The sequence below is a fragment of the Balearica regulorum genome, chromosome 18 (assembly GCF_011004875.1).
Source record: "Balearica regulorum gibbericeps isolate bBalReg1 chromosome 18, bBalReg1.pri, whole genome shotgun sequence".
NCBI classification, from domain to species: Eukaryota; Metazoa; Chordata; class Aves; order Gruiformes; family Gruidae; genus Balearica; species Balearica regulorum.
This window is the reverse complement of record NC_046201.1, coordinates 868,300-888,683: the sequence shown is the minus strand read 5'-3', so window position 1 is coordinate 888,683 and position 20,384 is coordinate 868,300. Positions and strand designations below refer to the sequence as shown.

The window sequence follows — 20,384 nt, the reverse complement described above, 5'->3', positions numbered from 1 at the left end:
ACCTGACTAGCACCATATAAAAATGCTGAAGAGGATGAATAAATGCTGGCATTGGTTCCTTCGCTAACTTCAGGTTGGGGTGTTGGTTGATACAGTCAGAATTTGGACCAAGAAGCCTCGGTGGTGGAATCGTATGAGTGGACCTTGGGGCAACATCTGGCCAGAGGCTGGAGCTCTGCGAGCGGTCCTGCAGGTGATGGAATAGACCCCTACTCACGCTTCCACAGCACTTGCTTTAAAGGACCAGCAGAAGCGATGTGACCGATGTGGTCATGGATATCAGTGCAAGAAGGAAACGTCTTTTATAAGAAGGTGATAATTTTAGCAGCCAGTAGTAAAAATAATGAAAGATTTTCATGATGGAGCTGAACAATGGTCCAGTTCCCGTGTTCTTCAGCAGACATGAGTTCATGTAACAGAACTATTACAGACAGTCTAGGCAAAGCACACAACACAAGGAAAAAGTCCTTTGGCGTCGCAGTTGATGCAATTTTTACAGAAGTGTTGCACATCCTGTTGTTAAGCCTCTTCCCAGGGAGCTAATCAGTAAATTACCTTCTCACGAGGGAGCGGAGGCGCAGCGTTACGGAGGGTGGCAGCAGCTGCGGGAGCGGGTGGTAACTGCGTACGGTGTTGCATCATGTTGTTTTGGTAGCTCACCTGAAAGGCTTGGTGCTGTTCAGACCTCTGCAGAATAAACAGGAGGCAAAATTATAGGGGAAATGAGCTGAAATTAGTGTGAACTGGCAGGAGCTCTGGAGTCATCAAGGGGCTGGGAATTCATCGCTGTTGTAACAGAAGTGATTATATTCTTAAAACCAGGAGAATTGGTCGCAGACTTCCAAATCTCCTGTAACTTCTTGCAGCATCTCTTGTCATGCCTATCTTACTTTGATGATTTCAGCCTTGGGGGCGAGTGCATGGGGTGCCTCGCTGCTTCTGGATCAGGCTCCAGTTCCCCAGGACCTTGCCCAAACTAGTGTGATTTATGATGTAAGACACCGAAGCACCTAATTTCATTTGTACCCAAACCCACGCCCGGGAAAAAAATATCCCCAAATCCTTCTTCCATCGGAAGGACAGTCCTTTTTCCCTTCTCTCTGAGTCATGGGGTAGGTGTAAACTTCATCTAAGGCAGTGCTTTCAGGTGGTCTGCACAGAGCCGGGTGCTGGGAAGAGGAGCTGGCCTTAGCCGTTTGCTGTCAGCAATGCTGTGTAATCAATTAAAGTTGTTACTGGCTGCGAAGCTGAGAAGGTTGGACAGATCCAAGAGATTGCGGAGGCATACGGCTCTATCTTGCTTTATATAAATATTTGAACAGCAAGAACATTAATTATAGCAGGTTTGTTTTTTCCCTCTGTTGGTTGGCTGCCAGATTTCTTTGGAAGAAAATAGTGACAGCTAACTCAGGATCAGAAATTGCAGCTAGCGGGATTGTGAAGCTATTTATTTGGGATTTCAGGGGAGGAACAGTGAGTGACGAGAGCAGGGGATGCCTGAGAAAGAGATCCCGTGGCCGCGCAAACGGGAGCGATGGGGGAATCGGGAGGAACCGCTTTGCCCTCCCTCCCCCCCCAGGTTTCTGTGCCGCCAGACGTGGTTCGGGTTTGCTTGCGAGGACGGGGAAGCTCTGAACTCACGCTTCGGACGCGGCTCCGCTCTCGCAGCGCCCGCGGGAAGGGGCCGTGGCCGTGGGGCCGGGCCGGGCGGTGGGCGCGGTGCGGCCGCCAGGGGGCGGGCTCTGCCCAGCGGCGCGGCCGGGCGCTCCCCGGTCCCGGCGGCCGCTCGGCCCCAGCCCGGCACCCCCGGGGCCCAGCCCGGCACCCCCAGCCCGGCCAGGCGGGCCCCAGCCCGGCACCCCCAGCCCGGCACCCCCAGCCCGGCCAGGCAGACCCCAGCCCGGCACCCCCAGCCCGGCACCCCCGGGCCCCAGCCCGGCACCCCCAGCTCGGCCGGGCAGACCCGGCACCCCCAGCCCGGCACCCCCGGGCCCCAGCCCGGCACTCCCAGCCCGGCACCCCCGGGCCCCAGCCCGGCCAGGCAGACCCCAGCCCGGCACCCCCAGCCCGGCACCCCCAGCTCGGCCGGGCAGACCCGGCACCCCCAGCCCGGCACCCCCGGGCCCCAGCCCGGCCAGGCAGACCCCAGCCCGGCACCCCCAGCCCGGCACCCCCGGGCCCCAGCCCAGCCGAGCAGACCCCAGCCCGGCACCCCTGGACCCCCGCCCGGCCGGGCGGGCAGACCCCAGCCCGGCACCCCCGGCCTCGCTGCCCTCCCACCCCTTCGGCCGAGCGCCCGTTCTCCTCTCGGCGCGGAAAGCTGCGGGCCCGGCCGCTTCCCGCCCCCGTTCTGCCTCGCAGAGCCGCGTTGGGGAGCGCCCTGCCCGGCTGCGGGACGGGGGCTCCGGACCGGTGTCCTTCATTTGTGTAATTGCAATGAAAGAGAGTTATTTACGGAAAATGAGAGGGTGTCCTAGAGAACGGGGCCGTGGCTCTGGATGCCGGGCTGGCGTTACGGACCGGCCTGGCCGAAGGGCAAGGCAGGAGCAGAGAAAATACACCGGGGCCGTTTTCTCCGGGAGGCATTGCAATAAAGCGCCTTTTCCCAGGATATTCTTGCGTTCCTTCTGTTCCTTATTTGTACGATCGTAACGCCCAGAAATCCTAACTGAGAGTGGAGATAAATGGTGCTGGCAGGTATCCATAGCTTTGTGAGGGAAGAATTGTATTAACTGGATCAAAATAAAGAGCATGTCCCCTCTAAAAGTGCAACAGTATATGCAAATAAATCTGCATAGTCTCTGTCATCTTGGCTCGGTCCTCGCAATTATAACAGCATCAAGCATTTACAATAACTCTGAAACATGCTTTTAGTCAGCTCTCCTTTTCCTCTCCCTTTTCTGCTACTTGAAGAAAGCTTTCCCCTTGGGAAAGCCACATTGTATTGTGGAAACAGTGAAATTCTCTCTGGGTGGTGTTGGCTCTGCCCATACTGGGTCAGCAGCAGTGCAGAGTCCAGGGAGTTGGTTAACTTTGTGTGTCAGTAAAAAGTCCCCCTGAAATTCCCAGTTCATTGCTTGGAGCCAAGAATATAAGAACAAAGGTAATCTTCAGGGCTTTCAAGGGACCAGGGTTTTTAAGGCTTGATTGTAATTAGCATAATTAGTGTAGAATTTTATTTTTGCATGGATAGAACTGAAAGAAAAAAGCAAAATAATCCATTGATTTTAAACTTAAAATAAACAGTGGTAAGAAAGGTCCCCTTTTCCAGTCTGGAATAGGCTGAAAAGCAAACATTCTTTTTTGGGCTTTGCTGAGAAATCACTTTTTCCATCTAAGGAATTTTTTTTTTAAGTGTTGCATTTCGATTGATTTATTAATGAGCTGAAGCCTAGGCATGAGGTGCCCCTTCTCTGTATGGATTGTAAAAATCTGCCATTCAGCTTTTGGAATATTTTCCTTCCTTAAAATGAAGGTAACATTTGCATCATTGAGCAGCATACGCTCAGCTCTAAATGATTTGTTGTGTTTGGCTTCTCAGAAGCGATGTGTATTTTATTCATAAGCATCGAACTGCTAACTCTGCCCCCACTACCTCACTGCAACAAGAAGTCACAGAGAAGAACCTTGCTTGGGTTTTACCTACGTAGGCTACACCTGTCTGAAGTCCGATCTGTGAAAAACAGATTGTTTGTCTTTTAACTGAGGGTATCCATGTGTCACATTCCAGACTTCAATTGGGTAAAAGAGATTAAACCACACATTAATTCACTACAAAGTTCTGATATTTTTTTCCCTTCCCATTTACATTCAAAATAATTAGCTCAAGAATTCTCAGTTTATTTTGGTTTCCTTTTGGTTTCATTCACAGCAGTTGGGGGGAGCCCTTTGGAGGTGAGTAGAGCTGTTTTTCCAATGCCCCCCTCTTGCTGGCTAAAATCGCTCGGCTTCCCTTCAGGCCACGAGGACTGGGAGGAATGAACGAGGAGCAACAAAGCCCCCAGTGTAGTGAGGCTTCTCGCTCAGCGGCCGCCCTCCTCGGCAGAGCAGGGCCGGAAGGCAGCACCCAGCGCCGCTGCAGAGGTGGGTCGTCCCGGGGCGCCGGCCGTGCCGCTGCACAGGTTGGCTTTTGTCTGCCGAGATTTGGGACGATGAACCGGCGGCAGAGGTGGATGCTGCACGTTCAACCTGCGCCGGGTTGGCTGCGTGCGCTGGGAAGGCAGTCAGGGTGTTGTAAAAGCGGATTGCAATAGCGCCGTAAAGCATAACAAATCGTTTTGATCTTTATTTCTCAAGGACAAACCAATTACGCCTATCAGAAGGCAAAGCTGCATAATCGGGTTTCCTTGAGTCCCTCGTTTCGTTGTGTTAAAATGTTTTATTTGTTGGACTTGTGTTCGCAGAGTTGATGTTAATTCAGAGCCCCGTCCCTGATCATGAACTTGCTGTTACAGGCCAAGGTCAGAGGGTGAAGGCAGGAGTCGCTGCCCTCCCCGCAGCACGTGCCGGTGCGGTGGCTGCCGTGCAGATGGCTGGGACCACAAACCTTCTTCTGCTCTGTTCCTGTATGGGGAGGGGGAGGGATTCCAATGCTTTTAGGATGTAAACAGCTTGTTCTTTGAATATCATTAATAACATTAACAATACAAAGAGTGACTAACAATAATACGCTGACTTTCAGAAGCGCTGTTGAATCTGCTTCCTGGTGCCGAGCATGAAAGGGTACAATTATTTTTCATAACCTTTTATTTTCCCTTTACGGCAAGCTAAGCAAAGCAAGTTTGTCAGAGGCAGAGTGCTCCTAATTTGGTCTCCAGTGACCTCTGCCGCCGTGATTGGCAGTCTGGTGTCGGGAAGGAACTTGTGCCTGGGAGATAGAAATGAGCAGAACAAATGCCGTAGGACAGCTTGGGTTCCCTGGAGGACACAGGCTAAAAAAGGTGAAAGAAGTGCAATTACAGGAGGTTTTCAGCACAGAAAGTTAATTAGCTACTAAATAGCATTTAGTGCAGTTCAATGTGAGGAAATTTATGTTTTGAAAGCAAACAGATCAATGGAAAGCCTGTGGAACAAGCGTTTGGAAAGTCCACGTTGACATTCGTGTACTTTGTACTGGAACGTCCTGGGCAGTTTTTCACTGGTTTCCCCAACAAAGAGGAAGACTTGTTAGATTTGTTTCCATGCATGTTTGCAGACGTACAGATTCGCTTCCACGTGAGGATATTTTGACATTTAATTTCAGAAATTCTGGTTAGGCTTTCATCCAGACTAACTCCTTTTTCCCTATTCACCGAGGTCAGTGTAAATCGACTCTGTTTGGGCTCTCTGAGGCAAAGTTCCAAATATTTTCAGCCAAAGGGCGAATTTAACACAATTCTTAACCTAGTTACTCATCTGCGCTCATCAGATGCGAGCGGCTGGTGTGACAGCAGCGTTTGTCAACGTGCGGCTCTGCGTGGCCGCGCTGCTCTGGAAGCTGGTGCCATCCTGCGGTGTCCTTCCAGTCCTTCTCTGCGGCACGACTCAGAACGACCGGAAATATCTTGACAAATTTTTTTTAATCCCAAATTACCCATTAGTTTTCTTTTGTATGTATTTTATATATTGCTGAAGTCGGCATCTTTCACAACTCATTATATATGTATATTGTCAAGGACGCTTTTTAAAATCAGAACAATAGATTTGGGTTCCAGCTGCCCGATATTGCCTCACTTTGTACAGTCACTACACTAAATTTTTAGGCATTTCAGGATAGCTTTGAACTTTTATTGATGGATTATTTGTTTGAAGCTATCTGTCTTAGGCATTTTAGGCAGCTGATGCTGCCATGAGCTGCTTCACCTTGCTGGAAAGAAGAGGAACCTAGGAGGTCAGTGCCTGTGGGGAGCAGTGGAGAAACAGAGAAGTGCTAACCCCTGGGGAGGAAAAGGGGCATGTAATTCCCATTACATGGATGCTCATACATTATGATGATACTTATTGTCTGTAAATGATGCTTCACAAGCCAGCATGCAGGAATAGCTCGGGCTGCAAGGAGAGCTGTTATTAGCGAAGATCTGCTTCGGTACAGGGGTGGTGGAGCCAGCCGGGGAGGGTTCGGCTCTTGCAAGAGGCTCTCTGGGAATCGGGGGTGCACCCTGGCAGCTTAGGTAACTGCCACATGATGGCTGGAATCTTCAGCTCTTTCCCTCTTATAATTACATTTGTCCCATTGTGTCGTAAAATGAGTTTTTAGATCTTGGTTGCTGAAATAGTCTTCCCATGTAATTGGTGCAGGTGTCTGCCCTGGCTCTATAACAGAAATAATAATTGGGTTTATGTCTTTATGCTGTAGGTGTGTACAAAATCCTTTGACTGAACAGCAAGTCAGGTCCCATTACGACACTAGTGCACATCGAAAGTCTCCCTTGCTGAGTGTGGCTGACCTCCTCGGATCGGGCGTGCGAGAGAGGTTCCGTGTGGTAGGAGGAGGACGGGGGCTGCCTTACCAAGTACTTCTTTCTTAGGGGCTACGCAAGCTCAAGGAATGTAGATATGGTTGATTGCTGTAGTTGATTGTTGCGTGGAGAAAAGACGTCACCACCTGGTCTTGCTCACCAGCAAGAATGAGATGTATTTTGAGACAAAAGAGTAACGGGTCTTCAGTAAGGGAAAAAGGCTGAAGTGGAATCGTGAATATGTCCGTGGGTTTCCTACCTCAAGTTCTCCTAATCCTCCTTATTTTTTTTCCCTGTCCCTTTTATTCCCGTGGACCATGGCACTTGTTCTCTTGTTTTGCTGAGCAGTGCTGTATACTCTGTTTTTTCTGGATCCCACAACCCAAAGTCTCTCTGGAATGTTCCTCCAGCTATTTGCCTTGCAGTGCTTCAGCTCCCTGCTTTTGCAGGGTTCTCTGGTATAAATCCCTCATCTAACAGATATGATAGTCTGACGTTGATAAATAATAAGTTGGAGACTTCTTCCCTTGCATCTGTGTATCTTGTGTGCATATTTAGAGCACTACCCCAAATCCACAACATTAGCATTGATCATACTACTTGTTCCTACTTAAGTACAGAATGATCTCAATATTAAAATTATTTTTAAAAGTAGTCCAACAGATTAGAACCTTTTCAATTTTTTTTCAGTCAATATATACAGGAAAAAGTAATTTTCAACACAGCGATTTTTTTTTTCTTAATTTCCACAGTGACTGAGTATGCACCAATGTATGAGGTGGTACTCTCACTGCATCTGTACTATGTATGAACGTCCTTGTTCATCGACCTCTCTGAAGGGCATGGAGCGCACAGATGTCTCTCTCAGATTTCATCTTCTACATCAGTGAAAACCTCGGGATTTCCCTGGGCTGCATGCTCTGAGGCACCGTGCTTACACTCGCTGGCTTTTTGCTGTGCAGAAAGGGTAAATCCACTTACACGCGTTGCCTCGAATTGCTTCCGTGTATGTTGGATGCGTGTGCAAGCTTGTAACTAGTGGCTGAACATGAACTATAAACATTTGTCTTGAAGAAGCATTTCCAGAAAATACGCCATTGCCAGCGCCTTTGTGACTCAGCCTCTGAGTTTTTGGGTATCTGAAGCAGATTTTGGTTAGGTAGCAGAAGGAACTGCAGCTGGCAATAGCATTCTGTGCTGAGGACCAAAGTGAGCCTGCCCAGCTCTGCTGGTAGCTGTCAGGTCTTGGCAGTCGTCTGTCACTGGTCATTTGAGATGATGCTCTTGAAGAACGGGCACGTTGGCCTCTGTGACGAGGGAACCGCAGGACAGCGATCCTCAGAGCCAACGTGTCTTCCAGCCCTTTGTCGTACTGACCAGTTCATCTTTGCAAGAGTTTTAGAAAATTGGTTGCCTCTGCTTAGTCTTTAAACTAGTTTGAGTCATCTCTTCCAGGAAAATCCTGTGTAACCAGCTGTGGCTGTTCCGAAGTGTTGCTCCATAAATACCAGCTGCTTATAGCGAGCAGTCCAACACAAGTGTCTCGTACCAGGACTCCTATTACTTTTGCGTAAACATGAGATACTGAATGTTTTAGAAAGTGTTATATTTTGCAGCTTTATCAGAAAGTAATGCTTGATTTTTCACAAAGCCCAGTATGATTTTCATGGAAAAATTCACAAGGTGCAGGTGATGGTGTATAGCAGCGCTTTAGACCTGAAATATCCCGATGTCTAACTTAGAAAAACTGCTATCGTTCCTCTTTGGGTGAGTTTGGGTATGTCGCGTGATCCCTGCTCGCATGGCGATACTGCCATGTCACTCTAAGGCCTCCATCTCTAAACAGCTTAACTGTAAGTTTGCTTCGGTGCTTGTTTTCAGAAAAATGGAGCAGCACAAGTTCACAGAGTAGTGAAGCTGCTCTTTTAGCTGAAAGTAAACCAGACTTCATCTCATCCACATAATGCTGCAGAACTAGAGAAGGGGGCTTGGGGATTTATTCCCCATGCGTGTGAGTGCTCAGGTTTTGAGTCGTACATTTGAACTGGGCGGCTCACAGGGGCTCGGTTAAAAATGTAACCCACAACTAACTGGGATGTCCAGAGGCCTGTCCACTGGAATGCAATGACCTGAACCATGGGTAGATGCTGCAAATAAGGCTCGTCCCTGTGGAAGAGGCATTGTAGCCAGGCTTGGAAAGCATACTGATGTGGTGTGCTGCAGATGCATGCTGAGTGTGTGATTTTCAGCGTTCAGTGCCTACATTGTTAGATAAGCGGATTAGAAAACATTGCATAAAGTGGCATTGCAGGGGGCTGTCTTTATACCTGCTACTTGCCTTGTTTTGCAAACCCTGATTTCACAGCGGAACCCATTCAGAGCTTGCGCTGAGATTGTTCACATGTATTGGCCTTTTTAAGAATCAAGGGGTCACAGTTTCAGATTCACTTAATTCTCAAAGCAGTGATATTTTTCTTTTGGGATCAGGGCTGGAGGCAGGCATGTGGGTTTTTTTAATCTAAACTCAGTTTACTCTTAAATATCTGGGGTGCAGTGAGCTCCTAGCGTATTGGAAAACGGTCGGGTTCACTCTCTCTGCTTTGCGGTGGGTTAAAGAGCTCGTGTGTAATTTCCCACTCCTTAACTCTCCAAACTTTCAAGTTTGCAAACGGAAACCATTTGTCTGAAGTTTATACACATGAGTCCAGGCTTGTCAGGTCCGCTTGCAAAGGCGTAATGAGAAACTCGAGTTCAGGGGAAATTTCTTTGGGTCTTACTGGTCACAGAAGGAATTTGCCAGATGAGATCCTTAGTCAGTGCTGCTGTCTGAATGCGCTCCCTCCTCCTGTCCCCGGCCGGGCGCGGAGCAGCTGAGCTGCGTGCTGAGGAGGTTGCTTGAGCTGTGGGGCAAGAAGTCTCTTCCTTTGGAAGTTACTCACTGAGTGCTGCTGGAGCTGCAGAAGCAGCCTGTCGAGCACCTGTGCTTCTGCGGTCTTGTTTTTCCAATGGCCCAGTAATTTGCATCCCGAGGGGTCATCATTCCCAGAGGTGTAATGGTTTGAAGGGGTCCTGCAGTGCAGGGCGCTGTGGCGTGGGCTGGAGGGCAGGCAAGTGCCTGCTGGGCTGGTGGGATCCCAAACTGGTCTTTGTGCTGCACCCAAGGAGCAGGGGATGGGCTGTGCCTCGGAGCAGCCCGGGCTGTTCCCACGCTGGGCTTCTTCATTTTGCCTTCACAAAAGTCAGTGTTTTGAGGAACGGTTTTCGCTCTCCCTGATTCCGTGTGCAATTTAAGAACAGACCAAAAATAGGATCATTTGTTGGGACAGTAGGGAGTTGATGTAAATAAAAATAATTTAATCTGCTACGTAGGCTGTCGGTTATTGACTCCTTAGACCTGCACTGAATTCCAGTTTCAGAGCTCTGTCAAAAGATTTTTAATTTAGAGCATTTGCGGTTATTGCATGCAACTGCGGTCTTTGGCTGATGTCTTGCGGGGCTGTCTTCCTCCACGCTCTTGTCTGCAGGGACACGTGTGACAATCGCATGACCTGCTCCACCAGCTCTGCCTCCAGCCTCGACACCAGTGCCCAGTTCCAGGAGAATAATGGGCAAACGCAGAGCACCAGATGGGACGAACAGCAGAAAGTATTTGCCCTCGAGCAGGTCTGTGGTGTCTTTAGAGTGGACCTCGGACAAATGAGATCCCTTCGCCTCTTCTTTAGGTAATGTATTACTGTGTGGGATACTTGTGTGTGCCTTGGACCAGTGCGCACTGGGCTCTGGGGGCAGATGGCTTCTGCAATCCTCCTTGGAAGTCTTTCCAGGAAAGCAAGTGTCAGCCTTCCCCAGGAGAGCCTCTGAGTTACAGTTGTGGGGCCTAAAAGGATTTTTTTCCCTTAGTAAGGTAAAGCTTGCTCTTAGTTGTCTTACCAAAAATGTTTACAATAACGTGGAGGTGTGGAAAACATTTGTTTATCCATGGTACCTTCTCCCTTGCCTGCCCCTCACCAGGGCTCCTCTAGGGTCTTGCTGCTCTTAGCCTCTTCAGGTATCTTTCAAATTATTACAAAAGTTATTAAAAACATTTTTACTCCCTCTTTTTGCTCTCACTCCCTGCTTCTTTAGACAATGCTGTGTGCGACCAAGTCCGCTCCTCCCTAGGAGCTGACTCTGCATACTGCCTTGATGGTGCTGGGGCAGACTTCTTGAGTTTTTGTTCTCCAGGGAAGACAATATTTAATTCCTTCTCATGATGGAAGGATAAAAGAGTGCCATTACCAGGCACGAGTGGAGCTTCTTGGGAAAATGGTCACTATGGCCATGTCATAGAGTGGTAGAATATCTCAGGTTGGAAGGGACCCATAAGGATCATCGAGTCCCAGAGCTGTAAAGTTACTTTTGCGCCCTGTTTTAAGGGGCAACTTGGTGCTACACGTCTTTGTAATTTGCTTTCCACTCTCTCTCATCTGAGGTCCCCCCTTCCCACTGGGGCCCTCGTTATCCTGGGCACTAAATGCAGATTGTTCTCCCCGTTGTCTTGTCCCACAGTGATGAGGCATGCACCTGTGGGCAGCTGGTTGTTGCGAGCAGGGAGAGCCAGTACAAGATCTTCCATTTTCACCATGGTGGCCTGGATAAACTCTCGGAGGTGTTTCAGCAATGGAAGTACTGCACAGAGACCCACCTCCAGGACCAGGTACCTGAGCAAGGTTCATGGGGCAAAGAGGGTTTTTCCAGCAGATGTTTCACACTTAGGTTTTTAGCCGGGGGAGTGTGTTGGAGAAATGAAGCTGTGAGTTCACGTCACCAACAATGTGTTGGATGTTGCTCAGGATGCAACTGCGAGTCAGACGCGAGGTCTCTGTTGCACTTGCTTATCCTCATCCATTCCTGTTCTGTCTGTGGAATAGGGGGGAAGACAATCCGGAAGACTTGCTTAGGTAGTTATTTTGCTAGACATGGTAACCCGACAGGTCAGCACTGTGCTTTAGGCGTGTGAGGTGGCTGGGAAATCTGCAGTGGTAGGTCTGAAATTCTGTCAGAGTCTTTCATCCATTTTGTGAAGCGTAGCACACTGCATCGGAAAATGTTTTGACAAGGCATCTTGCCATATTTTGTTCAATCTACATACAAATGTGATAAGAGCTCTTTAATTATCTGTTTAAGATACTGTATGTGCTTATTAGAAACAGTGATTTTTAAATTTCCATCCTTCCCACAGAGCCCCCTGCTGCTTTTCTTATTATGGTCACATGGGCTCACTTTTTGCATTGAACAACCTTTGATTTTTAAATTAAATGTCAGCTGCAGTCTTGCACTGGGATCATGAGTGCCCTTAGAGAGCCTGGCACTGCAGTTCCCTGCTTGCCTAACAGCAATCCCTTTGTATATGGCCAATCATATGTAATTTATTGCAGGCATTCCTGGCAGGGTGAAGTTTTGCTGTAAGCAGCATTAATTCAGTTTCAGGTCAGGGATAAGATTGGGGGAGGAATGGAAACAATTTTTTTTTAAGATGAAGCTATTTTGTGGTACTCAGATTTTTAATTATTCTAATCATTCTTGCTATTGTAATGGTTGGAATTTAAAAAAAAACCCTCCCAAAGTGCAGCACCTCAGTGCTTAATCCTACAGGAACCATGCAAAAAGGTTTTCCTACTCTGAAAATTGCTGGGTTTCATACTCTGCTGCTATCTCTGGCTCCTGCCTCCAGTTTTTTGTGTTGTTTTCCCGCGTTCAGCAGCTTACTGATGAGAAAACATGTATGCAGTTCTCCATCCGCCGTCCCAAGCTGCCCTCCTCGGAAACCCACCCGGAAGAGAACACGTACAAGCGTCTCGATGTGTCTGCCTGGCTCCGTCACCTGAATGAATGCGGACAGGTGGAGGAGGAGTACAAGCTGCAGAAGGTGAGAGGGGTGGCTGCTCTGCTTTTGGTCCTTTCTCTCCTGCCGCAGAGTGCGAGTCCCCGGGAGGAAGCTGCAAGACTTGGCTTTCATGCTGGGGGCAAGAACTGGGCGTTTGAGAGTATAAAGACCGGCATGTAGCGCTTGGCTGGAGGTCTTGCTGGGACTGCAGATGGGTCTGCTGCAGGCAGGATGGTAGAGCATCTTCCTGACCGAGGAGGGCGAGCTGTCCGGCTTCTGCTGCCAGTTGCAATTAGTAAACCAAAGTGTCCAGTGCTAGTCGTGTTTGCAAAGTGCGGTGTGAACAAATCAAAGAAAGAAAAATTGACATTACTGTAAGAAATAAAGTAGGGCTTGCGGGGGAGCACTGGGTCCAGGTCCTGAGAGAGAAGTTTGCAGTGAAATGCAGTGTCTCCAAGATTGGGGATTAAGCCGTGACATGAGAACGACACGTTAATCATAGAGCCTCTCCAGGGGGGGTTATTGACATTGAAATGAGCCCGATTTGTGTCTCGTCTGGGAATAGAAGGCCAGCACTTTCCCTCTAAACATGTGCAAATTGCAGGAGCTTGAATCAAGGCGTCACTTGTCAGGAAAGAACTGCAAAGCCACCAAAGCATAGTAGCGGGCAGTTTCTTGTTGCTGTTTTTGGGAATGTTAAAACTGTACCAGTCATAACTTTTGCTCCTTCTTCCAGGCCATTTTCTTTGGTGGGATTGATATTTCCATCCGTGGGGAGGTGTGGCCCTTTCTGCTGCACTTCTACAGCTACCAGTCCACCTCTGAAGAGAGGGAGGCACTGAGACTGCAGAAGAGGAAAGAATACTTTGAGATCCAGGAGAAAAGGTAACAGGCCAGCTTCATCCTCTCCTGCTCATCTCTCCTCAGGCCTGATGTCGCGGTAATACCGCTGGTGACGTACGGAGTTGCTGCCTCCTTTGCTTCAGGAAAAGCTGCCTGGAGTAGAGAAGCAAGAGGGATGGTGAAGGAGGTGTATCAGGCAAAGATGACCTCTTAGGGTCTGGAGCTAATACTGTACAGCTCAAATGTTGTCTTCCTTGGGTTCTTGAAACAGGCTCTCAGTACCACGTAGGGAAGCTTGTCTCACAGGCAAGGCTACAAGCTTAGCACGCTTGGTGTAGGACACTGAAGGTGCAAATGGGATCTTACATTTCTTTATAAGTATGTCTGGATGTAAAAATAGGGAAGAGGAAAGGAGATCTAATTCAAGGAAGTTATTACTGCGAGAACTATATGTTGTAGGTACAGTTAAGCTGGAGAGGGACAGTAGTAGTATTAATTAGGAGACAATCAAAACAAAGTGGTGAGTTCTGGTGTGCCACCCACAAGGAGCAGTGGAGAGCAGAGTCCCACTGCTTCTGAAGTGGAGTTTATTGCAGAAAACACATCATGTCATCCCCTTTGTAACCCAGGAGGCTCCTTCTGGTAATCCCTTTGGACAGAAAATCTGTTCTGGACAGACCTGCTTGTCTGTTTCTCAGGTGATGAGACAACTCTGTACAGAAGTATTTTTTTCTGATAACTAAAGCTGAAATAAGGCTTTTTGTTCCTTGTGGCAACCGTATTCCTCTCTTGGCAACACACTCCTGTTGCTGCTCAATTTTCAGGCTTTCCATGACTCCAGATGAGCAGAAGGATTTTTGGCGTAAAGTACAGTTCACGGTAGATAAAGACGTTGTGAGGACTGACCGCAGCAACCAGTTCTTTCGAGGGGAGGACAACCCAAATGTGGAAACTATGAGGTGAAGTGTCTGATTCTAGTGTCCCAAACAGCTTGTCCTGCTGAATGTACAGAAAACTCCTGTTGTCATCCTTAAAAATAAGGAAAGTTCCAGTTAGGTACAGCGTTACTGTACCTTTGTTATGCTTCTAGATACAGTTCTAGGGAAAGTGATTCTGTGGGATGCCGCATACTGCACAGGGGCTCAAAAGTTCACAAGCCTCTGGGTGCAATTGCAAGTTAATCTTTTAGATGGCAGGAGTGATCTCTTGCTCTTCTGCACTGTGCCTGGCCCAGCCTGTATGGTGGGAGTTGGGGTGAAGGGAAAGGGTGCTGCACTCAGGTGTGACGTGCCCTCGCCGTGTCTCACCTCTCCTTTGCATCTCTTCTTCAGGAGGATCTTGCTGAACTATGCAGTATTTAACCCAACGATTGGATACTCCCAGGGGATGTCCGACCTGGTTGCCCCACTCCTGGCAGAGGTCCTAGATGAGTCGGATACTTTCTGGTGCTTTGTAGGATTGATGCAGAACACGATCTTTGTCAGCTCACCTCGGGATGAGGATATGGAGAAACAGCTGGTGAGGCTGGATGCTCAGCTCCCTGTAGCCCTGTCTTTAGCTTCTCCTCTCCCCAGTCAAATTAGAAGAATGCCATAAAGCGCTTATCTGGGCTGTTGGGTTCCAGCATGCCGAATCACGCTCCAAAGCCACAAAATACCTGATGAATAAAATTAACTCTGGGTGATTGGGGCACTCTAGAGGCAGTTATAGCCAATAAATTGTCAGAGTAAAGTTACCTTGGCTATGCTGAAGGGCACTGATTCGAGGAATCTTTTGTGAGCAAACCTATTTAGGATCCTGCTTGCTTTTTCTTTGCGCTTCTCTCAGGCGGTGAAGACCCACTGATGTGTTTTTGTTCCGATTCTGGGGTATTTGGTGTGAATGAGGCAGAGGAGTTGATTCAGCTGCAGCCCTCTTCTTTGTGGGTTTTTTTTTGAAGGTCTTAACATTTTCAATAGATTTTTTAAATTATGTCCAAATGAAAAGCCTTACATATCTGACAGAGTTTCTTAAAATAAGGTGATCTTGTTTAAAAATTGGAACTTTTTAGATTTTAACATGAATGTCAATTGTTTTCTGGTTAAGATCCTGAAAAATCCATTCTAAATCTGAACAATCATGTCCGGGTCATGATGGCACCTATTTAAAGTGGTAAACATGGGTGGAAACCCCGTGGGAGGCTGCTGGTGAGGTACAGTTAGTTAACGTACACTAATGTGTCTGTATAGTCAGGCTTTCCACAATCACTTCCATATTATTCGGCCCCTGTTGAAATTAAATATCGCCAGAGATAGTGATGTCCTTTCTTTTCTCTAGTTTTTAAGGCTCTAGCTGCTTTCCTCCGCCTGAATCACTCCCCGTCTTTCTTTTCACAATGTAGCTGTCACGGGATTTTCTTTTCCCCCTCCGTCCTTCCTTGTGAAATAACTGCCGTGGCCTGTGAGCTCTGGCCTGTAGCGACAGATCCACGCGTGCTCCTGGCTGGGCTGTAACAAACAGGCTGGAGCCCAGGTCTGGCACACAGCACGGGGCTCCCCGGGATGGCGGGGGAGTCCTTGTGCACGAGGCAGTGGCTCAGCTGAGAGCATCTTTTCCAGATGTACCTGCGAGAACTGCTACGCCTCATGCACCCGCGCTTCTACCAGCACCTTTCTTCCTTGGGAGAGGATGGCCTGCAGATGCTTTTCTGTCACCGTTGGATCCTCCTCTGTTTTAAACGTGAATTTCCAGACGCTGAGGCTTTGCGCATGTGGGAAGCGTGCTGGGCTCACTATCAGGTTAGAGAGCCGGAGGTGGGACAGCGCGCACTGGGTGGCAGCGTGTTCTTTGCTGAATTCCCACCGTCTCAGCAAGTGCTGCAGAATTTCCTTACAGGCTCTTAGTAGCAAAGTATCCAAAATACGTAGGTGTTACAGAGGGTCTATAACTATCAAAAAGGTTTATCTATGTAGTAGGAGGATGGACGCCTGCTTTCTCCTACTTGAGGATGTCCAGGCTTCCAAAGGAGGCTTTTCAGAAAGTGCTGAACATCCATTTCGGAAGTTCAGACTTCTCTTACACAGCTGGGAAATGTCTTCCCCAAAATCACTCGTCTGCTTTGAAAGCTGTGGCCCAAACCTTGCTCCCGTGCTCTAAAGGCAAGAGGCTTTGACTCAGCTGTGATTCAGAGTTCACCAATAACTCCCTTTCTGAATATCACTAGGCAAAACTGGAAGGAACACAAAATCTCTGCTAAGGACACGCTTGCGGAGGGTGGGGAAGTTAAGTCAGACCTGTGCCTCCACCTGCTGTACTCCAGCCCCTGTTTTCTCATTGCAGACTGATTACTTCCACCTCTTCATCTGTGTGGCCATCGTGGTGATTTATGGGGATGATGTCATTGAACAACAGCTGGCCACTGACCAGATGCTGCTGCATTTCGGCAACCTGGCTATGCACATGAACGGGGAACTTGTACTCAGGAAGGTAAGTGCCCGTGGGCTGACCTGGGCTGAGTCTCGGGTCCAAGAGATGAGTCAGAGCGTTGAGAAAATCAGGGACTGATGCTTCATCTGTTGCATCTCCTCTATCTCCCGGCTTGTCTGGAGCCTGGGACAGCAGGATGCTGCTGTTTGCCTGGAAACAAGTTTTGCAGAAATAAGAGGTAGTTGTAGAGTGCTTAGGAGGTCATGGTATGGTTGGGATAACCCTTGCACGTGCTCGGGGACACGGCAGACAGAGCTGTTCACCTTTGTGCCATGGTCCCCAGTCCATCTGGGGCTGGGAGCGCTGCAGGCCGTGGGGTGTGTGGCAGCTCCCCTGACCTGGCAGTGTCTCCAGTGCATTGTTTAACTCTCAGGTTTGCGTTCAGGAGGGACGCTGCTTCGCTGCAGCTTTGACTCTTCTAAAGGAGCCCAACAGAAGGATGGGCCAGGAGGCCACAGGCTCCCCCCGCTCCCCATGTTCTTCCCCTGGTGAGGAGTGAATGACTTTGCCTCTCTCTCCCTCCAGGCGAGGAGTCTGCTCTATCAGTTCCACCTGCTACCCCGCATCCCCTGCAGCCTGCATGACCTGTGCAAGCTCTGTGGGACAGGAATGTGGGACAGTGGCTTCATCCCCGCTGTGGAGTGCTCAGGCCATCACCCGGAGTCCGAGAGCTGCCCGTACGGGGGACTGGCGGAAGAGTCTTCTCCTAAACCAGGAAGTGAAGGCAAGAGAGGCTTGAAAACACGGGACGTCTTTGCTTTCCGAAAATAGCTGTGGAGGAACAGGGTGTGACAGCGGAAGAGGGAAGGGCAGGAAGGATGTGCATAGGAAAAAAACACTGAAGACAAAAATGGAGGGATAGCTTGTCAAGACTCCTCCTGAGGAGACTGAAAGGTGGAGAATGGAAGAGGAATTAAATCACTTTACAGGGGAAGCAAATTCCAGTGCACTGGTGGTGGAACATGAAAGGTATCAAACCAGGAACAGTGTTTGCACGTATTTGGATTTGATTTTGTTAGAAACATGCTTTTTCTAGGTCTTAACAAGGACTTTTTATTCTGCCTCTGGGATTGGACTGGTTAGCAACCAGAACTTTGTTGCTTGCTGATGAGAAATGAGAACGCTAAAGAGAGCCAAGTACAACCAGCAGCGTTTGTGGGTCAGGAGGAAGGAGCAGAGCTGTGGCAAGACCTCTCTCTGCAATGTCCCTTCATCCAGAGCATACCACACACACGCACTCTCTGCTTCAACCAAAACATGGAGCTTAGTGGCTTCTCTCTAAAGCCGTAAAGACCATTTTAATTATAATCTGCCAAAAATAAAACTGCAGGCCATTGGGATTGCAGGGAAGGTGTCTGCCTTGTTGGCGAGGCAGAACTGGTCACCTAAAGGTCTTGTCTCTCACCTTTTCTTTTTTGCTGTGGTACACTGGCTGGCATGACTTCTTTTCCATTTGTACAGAAGGTGTACAGCCACAGGTCTTAAAGCACTGCTTTTCTGTCGTCAGGGTATTTCATAGACACCTTTCAAAGTTTACTTCCTCATGACATTACAGCAAAGCTGTCTCTGTATGCTGACAGCTACAGACTTCAGACACTTGTTCATGGAAGTCTGTTGTTTCCAGTATGTTTCCCAGTGTGTTTCCTTTGGCTCTTCTCAATTACTGACTCTTTACTGTCCTTACCTGTCTTTGCCATAGGCTGTAGCACACACTCCAGGTGGGCTTTAGGCTCTTCAGTTGGTGCCGGTAGTGCACCCTCTTCCTCATCCCAAAGTGAAAATGAAACTTGGTTTGTTGCAGTCATTTTTGCTGAGCTCTGTCTCTGATAAAGGTTTCCCTTGACGTATTTTTGAAAGGACAGCATGTTTCTCCTCTTGTCCTCTACAAAATTTGCCAACTAGATGTGGAGCTGAGGCCTTGAGCATGGCCGTGTTGCCAAATGTCCTTCCCAAACTCAGTGGCATCCAAAGGTGTGTCCTGAGCCAGCGTTTGTGCCAAACAGCCAGGGGAATAGTTTCCTTGTGAGAACGAAAAAGGAGACGAGGTGGCAGTGGGCTTTGCTGTATCCCTCGGCATGGCATGTGAAGCCTTGCGGCCTCTCCCGGCTGTCTTGCTCCCTCTCACTTCAACCATGCTGCTTCTCTTGTACAACTGTGTCTTGGTCTGGCAGGGGGAAGTCTGTGCTCACTTTTCAGCTTCGCCTGGCAGCCTTGTTTGTCCTGTGAGCAGCACGTGTGGAAAACCCTGCCTCCTCCTGCATAGTGCTGCAGCGGCTACATGCATCTGACAAGCAAAATTTCTCTAAAATCTTTCTGCAAGCCCTTGCCCACAGCCTGGTCTGGAGCCGTGTGCCCCCTTCCTGCTGGGAAGCGAGGCTGCCAGCTGGGATGCTTTGTGTGAGACCCACACAAACCCAGTGCACGCTGCGTGCGTAAGGGGAAGAAGACTTGACCCTATGCAGGCACCACACCAAAGACTGGCTGTTGTGTGGCAGAAGGACAGTTTGGCTCCTGATTTGTGTGCCTTTGATTCAGAGGATGAAAAACTTCCCCTTGATGAGAGCAGTGGTGAAACCTGCTCCAGTATCGTATCACACACCTCCAAAACAGCCCAGCTGCGAGAGGTACCAGGGCTGCAAGGCTGCAGGTGCATGCTGGGCTTGTAGGAGGTGACACCTCGTGTAAGGGCTGGTGGCTGCTTTGCTGTGAAGCAGGGAGTTCTTCGAGATTTATGATGTTTCAGCAAATAATAAAAGTTTGTGTGAGGCATTTGTGTGGTACGTTGCTGTACAGGCTGGATGCCGTGCCTTATAGTTGGGGGACGGCACTTGGCTGGAGACCGTCCCCGCAGATTGAGCTGCTCCTTTTGCAGCCGTACAAAGAGGCGTGTTGGGTGCTGGGTCTGCGTTGCTCTCCCCAGGCTCTGCTGATTTCAGCCTGGGGACGCGTGGCAGCACTCGATGTATTCATCTAGATGCAACCTCTAAGTGGCGGCGGCTGAATTAGGGTCAGAAAAACCGCGTGTCAGAAAATGCCAGAAGTATCTTCCTGCAGAGCGGCGCAGTGGCATGCAGGCAGGCGCCGGCTCCCTGCGGGGACAGCAGGAGCCTCCTCGCGCAGGACGCCATCGCCACGAGGCCTTTGCGCCACCGCGGCTCGTCTGTCCGCACCAAAGCAGCCGGGTGCTGCCCAGGAGCACTGAACGAGGAGCGGCCGGCGCGTGGGCAGCTCTGCCGGGCTCTGGGCGCTGGGTGCGGGGCGGGCAGACCCCACCTGGGCTCACCGGCGGCTGGGAGGCACCGGAAACACCCACCAGAAGATCCAGAGCTGGTTTTGCTGCAGCAGTCGTTCCTAGCCAGTAAAAGACAATAGGAAGAGATGAAGTAGATAATTTTGAGCTTTTTTTTTTTTTTCCCCACTATTAAAATGTCTTTCAGCAATGTGGAAATCACTCAGGATTTGTTTAGTTAAAGACTCCGCACTGCAGTTTTCCAGCACATGGAAAAAGCTGTTGTTTCTGTTTGAAGCCAGGACCAACGTGCCGACCCCGGGCCAGCTCTCCTGTGCCTGGTGTCCCCTGCGGGTCCCACTGCCAGCGGGAGATTTCAGGTGTCTTTCTACACCAGCAGCCCTTGTGCCCACCACCGGGAGCTCCCCGAGCTCCCATCACGCCCTGACCGCCACTGCAACAGTCACAGAAATACAGAGCTGATAACCCTGCTGCTCCCTGTTTACCAGCAGCGGTCATGTCCTGGGTGACTCGAATCCAGTCT

At 49.3% G+C, this 20,384-nt stretch overlaps 1 protein-coding gene across 6 annotated transcripts in view; it reads left to right on the top strand.

Annotated features, from left to right (window-relative positions):
• The window catches only part of TBC1D16 (TBC1 domain family member 16), a 32,115-nt gene extending 12,735 nt beyond the window's left edge, over nucleotides 1–19,380 (top strand). For 3 of the 6 annotated variants that reach the window (XM_075770891.1, XM_075770893.1, XM_075770890.1), the window contains 9 exons: nucleotides 9,962–10,159; nucleotides 10,986–11,133; nucleotides 12,178–12,345; nucleotides 13,040–13,188; nucleotides 13,971–14,105; nucleotides 14,478–14,664; nucleotides 15,744–15,923; nucleotides 16,465–16,611; nucleotides 17,137–19,380. In XM_075770891.1, coding sequence (XP_075627006.1) covers nucleotides 9,962–10,159; nucleotides 10,986–11,133; nucleotides 12,178–12,345; nucleotides 13,040–13,188; nucleotides 13,971–14,105; nucleotides 14,478–14,664; nucleotides 15,744–15,923; nucleotides 16,465–16,611; nucleotides 17,137–17,382 — 1,558 coding nt within the window. In that variant the 3' untranslated portion in view covers nucleotides 17,383–19,380. The remainder of the gene's footprint in view (nucleotides 1–9,961; nucleotides 10,160–10,985; nucleotides 11,134–12,177; nucleotides 12,346–13,039; nucleotides 13,189–13,970; nucleotides 14,106–14,477; nucleotides 14,665–15,743; nucleotides 15,924–16,464; nucleotides 16,612–17,136) is intronic. The other 3 variants (XM_075770892.1, XM_075770895.1, XM_075770894.1) reach the window with 3 other exon arrangements.
• Nucleotides 19,381–20,384: the final 1,004 nt, after the last annotated feature.